We start from the raw sequence: 12,125 nt of genomic DNA on the forward strand, positions 1-12,125 counted from the left end.
TCTGCAAGAGAATTTCATCTGGCAGGGTCCAGGAAGCGGGCTTTCTCTGCAGTGGCCCTGCGCTTTGGAACATCTTGCCCCAGAGGTGAGGCAGGCCCCTTCACTCCTGACCTTCCGGAAGGCCCTGAAGACTTGATTCTGCCATCTTGCTTGGGGAGGGAAGGTGGGGAGCCATTCTTGGGGGTGGCTCGTGCCTTAGAGCCCCTCCCACCAGATTGGAATCTTTATAGCCACTTGGATTCTATATTTATTTATATTGTATTTTATATTTGTAACTATTTTTTATGGGATTTTAATGTGTATTGTTATTGTATTAATTTTATTGTAAACCGCCCAGAAGCCCTCTTTTGGGGGAGATGGGCGGTAACAAAATTTGAATAATAAATAAAATTTACTAATGGGGGGCAAGTAGACATTTATAACTATGTCAGAAATCTCCCTTAAGTTTAAAAGGCAGGATAGGGCAAAATGTTCACAGAGGAGCAGCTTTTTTTATCTTCACATCTATATTTCAAGCGACAAAACCAAATCAAGCAGCGTTATGTGGAGTTAACTAGGGTATACTAGCCATTCCTAAACTGATGCCATTCAGGTCTGATGCAATTTAAGTACCAACAGCTAGAGAGCAGAGATTATGGATGTTGTGGTCCATCACACCTCGATGGTTGAGAAAAGCTGTGCATCTCCAAAAAGGTACTGAGCTGCAGAAAAAGGCAACAGCAACTCTTCCTCAGGAAAGATAACACTTAGCAGTTTTTGAATCTGACTCATAGTAATTGTAATATATGGGTCTCTTATAAAGCAGAGTGAATTAGTAATATTAACTAAATTGAACTATAATGTTTAATTATCTTCTAATAACAAACCTGTAACAGCTAAGCTACTGAAGGACTTTTTTTTTCTGTAGGCAAATTCTTGTTATACGTGGTGGCTTATCTTCTTCTAGTTCCTGTTACCGAAACGGTATTTTCCTTACCACACACAGTGTATACACATACACAGCCATGGGAACGCATAGCACTAGGAAGATTCCCCACAATTTCCCATTTATTACTCTCAGGATCATATTTCTCGATGTTCTGCAGGTATGACCCTTTGGAAGAAGAATAGCCTCCTGTTACATGGATGCATCCGTTCATGATGACTGCGCTGCCCTCCATCCTTCCTTCTATCATATCAGCCTTCTGAGTCCACACATTTTGTTCTGGATCATAACAGTCTGTGATGGTAGTCTGACCACCCACCAGATACAGCTTGTTTTCCAATGCAGTGGAACACAATCCATACTCTACAGGAAAACAGATGAATTATTAACATATCCCATTACCTTCTGAAGAATTAAAAAAGAAAAGGAGGCCTACCAATTGGCAGAAGTGGAATTTTAATCCAAACATTCTAATATGGCTCTCTGTTGACTTCAAGAGTTTTAGATTTAGATTATGATTTATAGCCATATTTTGCTTAACTGAGATAAAGAAGCTTATCTGTTTACTTATAAACGGATACGTTCTTCAGAAAAGGGCCTCCTCAGAATTGTACATGAAAGTCATGCATGACTGATGTTATTGCAAAGAAGTTTGAACATAATAATTGGTAAGGGTATGAAAAAATAAAACATCAGTACAAATACTACAAAAGTAAAGAATGAAAAAGAAAATAAGCAACAGAAAAACCAAGTTGTGAATACATATATGTGGTTGTAACAAGAAATTTAAAACATCCATATTTGTTTACTCTATTTCTATCCTTCCATGCTCCAAGGACACCTGGTGATTTACAACATAATAGCATAGACAAATGATAGAAAACAAAAGAAAAAAATTACAAACGTAACTGATTATTATTAAAATATTAAAATGATCAACCCCATAATCATAGAAATATTATAAGGCATCCCAAATGAACAAAACCTTAACCATTCAAAATTCTTCTAAATAGCTTTTCTGAATTCTTAAAAAGAGGGTGTCATATGTCTCTTGGTGCCACAGCTGGAAGCACTGGTTTCTAGCAACTCCTGAATACTATGTGGGCGAAGAATCCTCAAAGTACCTACACAGAACTCATGAACTGAAAAAGTGGGTTCCACATGGAAAGGACAGTCCTGCAGGTTGCCAGGCCAAAGCCATATAGGGCTTCTTTGGCCAAAACTAATACTTTGAACTGTATTCAGAAGCCTTTCACATACAATAGATGGATGGCTGTATTCTGTGTTGGCATTATCAGGGGTCAACTCAGCATTGCCTCATAAGCATAAGGGGGTCTCTCTCTAGTAAACGCATCTCTATTGTGCTTGCGGGATGTCACATGGGTCACCTGATTTCCACTTCCTCCTCCTCCTCCTCGGGCTTCGGGATTACCAATCTCTATTACCCTTCTGGCACACATGCAAGCAGGAGGTGCTGCAGAAATGCAGCTCTTGTCCTCTTTCATCTCGCTTGCACACAGACATTTCTATTCCACATAGAAATGTGTCTACAAAGAATCAGTGATGAATAAGTGCTTTCTACTATGAATCTACCTGTATCCAGATCTACTGAATAAAAGTAAGCTATCTCTATTTTTCTTCATCTAACTACTGCGTGAAGACTGAATTTATTTCTGAACGCAATTAAGCTTAATGTGCAAGTTCTCCTTTTTGGTTCACACTTCTACTCTGCAAGATTGCTGTTAGCTGCTTGGAGTTCTTTTATTAACCTTTAAAAACTCCATCATTCTGCACCCATGGAAACTTTTGGAGAACACATTGTAGAAATCTAGACAAGAGATGATAAGGACATGAATATCTGTTGTCATGGCCTTTTCCTCCAGGAAGAGTTACAACTGGTATACCAGCTGAAACTGGGCAGATTCCACTTGAAAAGCACAAGAAGGTATCCCTTTCCTTACTCACAGATTCATTTGCATGTTAGCAAGGAAGAAGATTTTGAGGGTCAATGGAGGACCCCCACAGCTGGGCTATAGTCCTTCTTAATGGCCAGGAGATGTTTATTCTTGAGGCCAGTCTATATTATTAATTTTAATATTAATTAGATTAACAATATTAATAATATTAAAGGCATGGGCTTTTGAATGAGAACAAGGTATGAGAGTAGAAGCTAATAATGATCATGTCCCCAGTACTGTACTGTATGCTAGTTTTTTGTACAGGGGCCAAACTGATGTACAATAGTTAACAATTCTTTTCACAGAATAAGAAACAAAAGGTTTTTTAAAATTGTTTTCCTATTTTAAGTGTAAGCCATAAGAGACAATCTGTAGTCAGATATCTTTTAAATCTAGTAAGTAGGTAAGTAAATCGATTGACTAGAAAGGGAAAATTTTGCATCAGAAAAGGGTTTTTTTGCTATTCTTCTACATGGAGACTAGACAGCCATCTGTCCAGGATGCTTTAATTGAGTAGGGCATTGGACTTAATTGCCTAAATGGCCTTTTCTAGCTCTATGACTCACATGTAAATACTTTCAGTGGGGGAATGGCCACAGAGTTTATTTAAGTTGTTAAGCAGAAGCAAAACTTACCTGGATATGGACTGGTGGTGATTATGCTCCATTCATTAATATCAGAGTGATACTTTTGAATTTTATCATAAGTGCAGCTTCCCCGATAACCATAATGGCCTCCGGTAACATAGATGATTTCATTCAGGACGCAGGCAGTGGCATTTCCAACCCCTATTTAGTAATACTAAATTTGTAAAAGGCTTCTAAAAAGAGAAATAATATTCAGCACCATTTCCATCAACAGGCCACTAATACGATACATAGAGACAGCTAATAATATAACTCCCCCCTATGCTCTTATACGGAGCTGACGTTTGGGGCTTAAAACATGTATTGCTATTAGACCAAACACAATCACAACATCTGAGAAGTATTTGGGGTGTGGATAAAAGGACTTCAGCTGCTGCAGTTAGAGCTGAACTGAGAATTTATACAATTTGTTCTTTGTCAGGGCATACAATTATTGGTGCAAAATTAATGCTATGGAAACTGATAGACTCCCAGACAGACAAAATCTCAATTACAGACTTCTTGGATTGTACAACTGACAAATTATATCAGGGGCTGTGGTCTCCCTGTCTCTTGTACAACTGGAGAACAAGCTAAAAAGATTGCTGCACAAAGAATCATGGATATAGAAGCACAGAAAGATACAGCCATCCTTAGTAAGGTTGGCACATTGAAATGGATGAGCCACTCCAAATGTACCTTCCAAACTGCTAAGTATTTAAACACAGAAATGCCTAAACATCTTAGGGTGGTATTTACTCAAGCAAGATTCAAGCAGCTGGACACAGTGGTTAAATATGGAAGATTTAACCAAATCCCTTATGATGAACATACTTGTATTTGCAGAGCTCCAGAGATAGAAGACATAACACACATATTATTTGAATGTCAATTGTATAAGAAAGACAGATCAGTATTTAGGACTGCACATTACACAAACAACCTATTGGGATCCTTATATTAAAACAACATATTTCATGTGCGGTCAGAATTCAAAAATTACGTATAATAAAGCCCTTGGTTTGAACAAAACAGTTGAGATCTGCATATGTGAGTCTGACTGGGGTAAACTGTAGGGGTGATACAGAAATATGATTTGCATTTTTTATTCTTTCTCTTATATAGTTTCTTTTATTCTATTTTTATATGTGGTCTTACTAACGTTCTGTGTTTTATATTCTGTACTTTGATATGGCATAATGGCTAATCAATAATAAACTAAATTTAAGATAACTAATTAATACATACACAGACATGTCCATCATGCTGTTCCCTTTAGGATAAGCAATATTGTGCAAAACACAGAAAAAGAGTAAAAAAAATAGTGAGCCAAAGAAATTAAAAATATGCAATAGGAAACAGTAAAAAAAACTAACTTTGCTTATAATGACCGCTCCCCATATTTTTCCCTCCTTGCCAACCAATCTTACTTCCAACATATCCAAACACACCTTCATACATTGTCATTTGTTCTCCTCACCTCTCTCATTTTGAGGATTAACCCTAACTCCATCCAACCATTACTTTCTTGAACTTCCACTTCATCTCAGCCCATTCATTCTTGGTTTCGTTTTGTGCTTCAATCCTCATTCATTCTTTACACAACTAAACCATTCAATGCACTTCTGCCATAATGGTCACCTGCTTCCACATTCCATATTCATGCAGCACCTGTTCATTTTTGATTCTATGTCTTCTTAAGTACTTTATTCCCACTGCATTCAACTTATTTTTGTTTTTGTCTAACAAAAAGAGCAGAAAGATGCTTCTCCACCGTACTTTTACTTCTTTCAATATTCAGTCTTTGCAACCAATCACTACACATTACCTTTCTTCCAGCATTTGCACATCTTAAAATTTCCCATCTTTAGTAAACATTCTATCATGGTATACTAATTCATCTACTTGCTCAAGTTTTTGCCATTTATATATAATTTGCAATTTCATCGTCAAAGACAACTTCTCCATTCTTTTGCCATTGTGATTACTTTTCAGAACCATACTCCTTTTTTGCACACACAGACCTTCATATCTCTAAGCTATACACTCTAATGTCACCGTAAGCATTTCTTTTACACTTAACCACATATTAAATACATTAATACACTAAACAGCTAAGGAGACATCATACATCCTTGTCTGACTTCCTGATTAATGATGAACTATCCCCTAAGCATTCTATATATTCTCACACATGCTTTACAGGTAGTCCTTGCTTAACAACCCTAATTGGGACCAGCAAGTCTGTTGTTAAGTGAAGTGGTCATTAAGTGAAATAGCATGTGACTGCCCTGCTTAGCGATGCCAGTTCCAGCAGTCCCAGTTGCAGTTGTTAAATGAATCACACATGGTCATTAAGCGAAACACCACATGACCATGACTTGCAACCTCCTGCTGGCTTCCCCATTGACTTTGCTTGTTGGAAGCTGGCTGGGAAGGTTGCAAATAGCAATCATGTGACCTCAGGATGCTGCAACATCATAAGTGCAAGGACCAGTTGTCATTTTCTTCAGTGCTGTCATAACTTAAAAGAGTTGCTAAATGAATCGTTGTTAAGCGAGAACTACCTGTATTTCCATCACATGCTACTCTTACTGCATTTAGCAATTGACTTTAAACTCCATATTTGTGCAAAACATTCCACAATTCAAGCCAATTCCCTTTATCATATACTTTATCTAAATCAACAAACATACAATAAATTTCCTTTCAGTAATAAATTTCTTAATAACCCATTGAAGATCTGGACACCACTGGCATAAAGTTACATTGAATTTCTCATTAATTAATATAAATTAATTAATATAAAACTAAAAATTCCAGTTTTTAAAAAAATCTTAAACAGATACAAAGGACAGATGGACATATCAGTATAGCTATCCTAATGCAATAAACTGTACTTTTACCTGGTTTAGAGAACGTGTTGCAATAGTCCAACTGGCAAGCGATTAAGGTGTGAGTGACCATGAACAGAACCTCCCAAACAGGCACAACAGATGCACAAGACAGTTTTCTGCAAAAGCCCTTCTGGACATGGCCATGAGCCATGGGTTCAGGAGAATCCTGAGATCATGCATCAGTTCAGTCTAGGGGGAGTGGTAACCCATCCAGAATTAATGATGGAAGGTCTCAAGATCTGAGGGGCCCTAAAACCCACAACTATTTGGTCTTGATAGGGTTGAGTTGGAGCCTGCTCCTCTGCAACAGACCCTCAGTGTTCCCAGTGGAGTTAGAGTTAGGGTTACATGCAGTTTTTGTAAGTTTCAGCAACTTTGCATTTGACAAAGGGAAAACATATGGAGAAGTTGATATGGGTCAAAGACTCTCTATCTCTGCACCATAACCCCTAAAATGAGGCACAGAGATTAATTCTTAATCTAAGTCAATCACCATGCACACCATTTTTGCCCTCGCCCACGCTCTATAACCTACAGTACATGATTTTGAGTCTTTTAATTAAAATACTAATTAATGCTGTATTCTGCAAAGCACTGTGCCAGACCGAAGCATCATATTTACCACTAAAACTACCCTGGACCCACATGCACCCCATAAACGTTATTTAAAAATAAAGACAAAATCTAAAAATAAGACAATGGGTGATTGAATTTTGGTTTGACAATATGCCTCACTGCCAAAAAAAAACCTTAAAATAAGCTGAGGCAGTAGAGAACACACTAGGAAGTTGGACAGGGTGCCTTCTGACTGGCCACACCTAATGTGACACCCATTCTCTGAGGTTATCCACATCATTTTCAAAATGTCAAATCTGACCTCTGACCCCAAATGATTGGGCCACCTATTCTAAGCCGACCTTGACATCCTATCAGGTATCTACCCAAAGGGGCTCAAAATAGAAGTGGGAAGTAATGCAGTTTCATTTTAAAAGGCATGCAGAACTGAATTAAATTATGCAGCAAGCACATTACCTTTAATCATGTTTGCAATTGGGATCCATTTCTTTTTTAAAGGATCATAGAATTCTGCTTCTTCAGCTGGAGCCCCTTTTCGATAACCTCCCAGAGTATAGATACAGCCACTTAAAGTAACTGCACAGTGGTAGTATTTTGCATGAAGCATGGGGCAGCCTTCAGTCCACTCATCAGCTTCACAATTGTATATCCACATTAAATCAAGGGCTTCTATATTGTCTGTTCTATAACCTCCAGTCACATAAATGTTGGGTCCCAGGCTTGTGACTGCATAGCTTTCTCTTGTGTGATCTGGCATATCTCTTCCCTGGACCCAGACATTGGTTACTGGATCCCATATATGCACCTCAGACAAAGGGTGCCAGTAATAGCCTCCGATCACATACATAATAGTGGTAGATCTTGTTGTGATTGCTCTTGGCTTGGGACCCAACACACTGCGTATTAGAGATCTGATCTTATTTTCCTTTAACTGGCATTTCTTGTACAAGCTGAGAGCTGATTTCAAGTACATTTCATCTACATCAGTTTCAAGACACCTCAACAGATCATAAATGTACTCAATCCTGCTGTCCACATCATAGGCAATCCACTTGACAATGGGCTCCACCATTGCCTCTTCTTTCCATATATCAGGATTCTTTCTGGAGAGAATAAACTGGAGTTTCTTGTTGCTAATCTCTGGAAATTCTTCCCGTCTCCACACTTCTTCAAATCTGGACAACAATATCCTTCTGGATTCCTTCTCTAGCTCTGTACAAACATGGTATTCTGCAAAAGAGTGCATCCCTAAACAGTTGTCAAGGTCTAAATGCCTGATTAGAAACTGCTCACAGGCTTTTTTGACAGAAGTAAACTGAAGATGATCCGCAGCTTGAAGGAGGCTTTGAACATTTTGCTTAGTTATCTGGATCTCTGATGTGTATGTGTACGTCACCAGGGATTCTAATATTGTAGGACTGAACAAAGAAAGATGAATCTGATCCTTTGACTTTTCTTTCATGTCAGAGGTAAACATGGCTTTGAAATAGTTGCTACAAGCAGCTAGTACAGCTTTATGGCAATGGAATAGCACACCTGGTGCACACTGAAGGGTAATATCAGTGAATAACCCTTCAAGATAGAACATCCTGAATGCATCCAAAAACTCTATAGGATGAGAGAGGTCTTTGTATGTATAGGTATATTCCCCCTGCTCAGTCAGTGCCATCACTAGAATAAAATACCAGAAACAACATGGCAGTGAGGTTCATCTACTCACTCCTGTCAATGTCCATTCAGACATAAGACTTTCTGATTTCAATGGCAGAGTCTTTTTGTAAATCATTTACCTCTAGTGTTCACGTAAAGGATAACAATTTAAAAAATACTGCATATCAGGTCAATAAATGCATCAGGGAAAGAAGAAAATGCAAAGCCACCAACAGAAATATATTCCCTTAAAACAAAGCAATCCAGAAATAACTCTGTTTAGGTTATTAACCATATTCCTAACCATCACTGATCTCAGCTGTCCAACGGTCTCTACTGCCTCAAACAACTCTAACCTTCTATCTTGCTCATCCGCCTCCAGAATTTGATGCCAGCCCAGCTCTCTTATTATCTTCCAATCAGGCTCACATTTTCAATTACCTGGCCTCCATAACTTACTTAAATGAAGCCTGCATGACAGGAGGAAAGAGCAATCCCCTTAGTTGTTTATAATAAGAATTCTACATAGATCCTGTATGTGTATATGATATTTTATGATATACATAAATGATCTATGCATACACATATATGATCTATGCAGATTTGTATTATAAACAAATATGTGAGCAATTTCTAATGTAAGGTGATTGCCTTACAGTGCAATACTGTGCAAATTAATCTGATTTAAACTGGTCTCTCATATCTGGCTGCAAAAGTCCAGACTACTAGATAGCAACAAACAATTACAGTTCTCTGTACAGTATCTCCTTGCTGCCATCTCATCTTCATTCAGGTTTTTGCAGACCAAGATATGGTGATCCTATTTAAATCCCTCTGAATAGAACAACACCATAAATTGATGTAAGACCCACTTAATTAGACTTACTAATTAGTAAAACTGTTTATGGTTTTGTCAAAACACACCACTATTAATGCTAATAAAGCCAAGAATGTAGAAGCACTTTAATTTTCAACTGGTTTCCCAGACAAGAAGTGTATTTTTCATTTTTATCATATATTATTTGCTCATTTTTAATCATCATTATTCATTCAATTATTCTTCCACAAACCTCAAAGTAACATATAGCAACCATCCTGATAAGGGGCTCCAAGTGCTACTAATTAAAATGCACTATAAAAGGGGTTGTAAAACTAATAATTAAAACAACTATAAATGTTGACAAAGGTTGCACAATTAATCAGGCAGCACTGTGAAAAAGAACAAATTAAGGCTTCCATACGACATATATTTAGCTATGCATTTACCTAGAAGTAGACACCATGTAGTTCAGTCCAGTTTACTTGTAAGGAAACATGCATGTGATTGTGCTGTTACTTAGGACTAACAGTCTATTCCCATGCATCTCAAAACCAAGCCCTGCTGACTTCAATAGCCTTACTTTCAGGAAAAAGGACATAAGGCTAGATCATGCGGCTCATCGCTAATCGCACAGAGGATTTATTGCGACACAAACACAGTACGGTGTTTTTCTGCAACCTCTTTGTAGAAATGTAGGTATTTTTGAGAGCAGAAAAGCAACATTTGGAAATTTATCCAAGAACAAATACCATCAACCGATGGTGTCTGTCCTGAAAATTGGGGGGGGGGGGGATGTTGCGTTCGGGAATAGAAAGCCGCGCTGTTGTCCGAAACGATAAAGACCCGTCTTTTAAAAAGCCTTATATGCAGCGGTGGTCGCACGACACATTAACCACCAAGTCGTCAGTCACTTTTATGGCTCGTATCAAGCAAGCCCAGAAATTAGGGTTAACCCTAATAAGGCTAACCCCGGTTATCTTGCCCCGGGAACACAACAACCCTAGACAAAAATAGTTCAATCAGCCGCCGGACCTCGTTGTTCAGCGACTCCTACACATGTCAACAAATCCTCCACACGTTTATCCAAAGCGTCGCTCGGGCACCCCGAATTTGCTAAAGACTCACCCACCTGCTCTCCGAACAGGGTGACAGGCAGAGGCAGAGCTGGGCTCGAGCAAGGAAAGGGGCAGTTTTCAAACGCCTGAGCACAAAGGGGAGGGGAGAAGAGCACAACCGTGGCAGCACTAAACGGCAACTGCCCGAAGAAAAGCCCCCCGCGGGCTAGGATTGGTCGTGGGGCATTGTGGGAGCGCCTTCCCGGCTGGTCCCTCCGGAGCAGCTCCGCAGCCTTGGCGTGAGAATGAAGGGGAAGAGTCTGTAAAACGGAGCACGCGGGGCCAGGAGGCACAAAGTTCGTTTCGTTCTGCGCCCCCTGCTCCGTTCCCTCCCAACCCGGTCAGAGTCGCGGACGCTTTGAGACAAGAGAGAAAGCTGAAGGCCGGCGCGCAGTTTTAGAGCAGGTTGCAAACTTCGAGCAAAGCAGCTTCGCCGCGCGCTCGCCGGCGTGGTCGGCTGCAAGCTGCTGGGCGAGTCCGCTTATTATTATTCAGCCAAGTGACGAGAAAGAGTGCAAGATGTACCAACTAGGAAGCTCTCGGCCTTTCCGCGCGTCTTTCTAGGAGAAGGGAAGGGAGGAACGGCTCGGCGTCCCCCTTTGACTATCTTTAGAAGAGATTCAGCTTGTCTTCTCAGCTGACCAGCTGTAGTCTATAGAAGGAACAGATGGAGAGCCAAGTTCCTATTTTGGTGCCTCAGCTGGCTCTCCTCCTCCTCCTCTGGCCAGGCCCCTCTGCTCCCAACAAGGTCATCTTCAGCTTCACGCCGTTCAGCTTCCCTCCCTCTCGCCTGCTGCTGCTGGGCCCCAGGAGGGAAAAGGGTCATGTTGCTATAAGAGTGTCTGGTTTGGTGGCCGTTTTGCTTAGGGTGTCTGAAGTGGAAACAACAGCTTTGCTTATCCAGAGTTCCAGCCAATCCTGAGGAACACTCGTGTTGTTGTTTAGTGTTGTTTATTCGTTCAGTCGCTTCCGACTCTTCATGACTTCATGGACCACCCCACACCAGAGCTTCCTGTCGGTCGTCAACACCCCCAGCTCCCCCAGGGACGGGTCCGTCACCTCTAGAATATCATCCATCCATCTTGGCCTTGGTCGGCCCCTCTTCCTTTTGCCCTCCACTCTCCCTAGCATCAACATCTTCTCCAGGGTGTCCTGTCTTCTCATTATGTGGCCAAAGTATTTCAGTTTTGCCTTTAATATCATTCCCTCAAGTGAGCAGTCTGGCTTTATTTCCTGGGGGATGGACTGGTTTGATCTTCTTGCAGTCCAAGGCACTCTCAGAATTTTGAGGAACACTCACCAGGTATAAAATTGTTCCATCTCCCCTCTTGGAACAGCCCTCCCAGAGATGCAGCAAAGGATTTTAATAGCAACTTGCTGGTTATAAGCCTTACTAAATAGTTCTCAGAGAGCCAGTTTGGTGTAGTGGTTCAGGCGCCATGCTAGAAACCAGGAGACCCTGAATTCTAGTCCCACCTTAGGCAGAAAGCCAGCAGGGTGTCCTTGGGCCAGTCACTCTCTCTCAGCTGTAAGAAACAGGCAAGAGCAAACCACTTCT

At 40.2% G+C, this 12,125-nt stretch overlaps 1 protein-coding gene across 1 annotated transcript; it reads right to left on the reverse strand.

Annotated features, from left to right (window-relative positions):
- Window positions 1-553: 553 nt before the first annotated feature.
- KLHL23 (kelch like family member 23) lies at window positions 554-9,123 on the reverse strand. Its single transcript, XM_063318222.1, has 3 exons — window positions 7,439-9,123; window positions 3,519-3,671; window positions 554-1,288 (listed from the first exon to the last, which is right to left on the reverse strand). The coding sequence occupies exons 1-3, from the start codon at window positions 8,649-8,651 to the stop codon at window positions 933-935; spliced, it is 1,722 nt and encodes a 573-aa protein (XP_063174292.1). The 5' UTR covers window positions 8,652-9,123; the 3' UTR covers window positions 554-932.
- Window positions 9,124-12,125: the final 3,002 nt, after the last annotated feature.

The sequence above is a fragment of the Candoia aspera genome, chromosome 1 (assembly GCF_035149785.1).
Source record: "Candoia aspera isolate rCanAsp1 chromosome 1, rCanAsp1.hap2, whole genome shotgun sequence".
NCBI lineage: Eukaryota > Metazoa > Chordata > Lepidosauria > Squamata > Boidae > Candoia > Candoia aspera.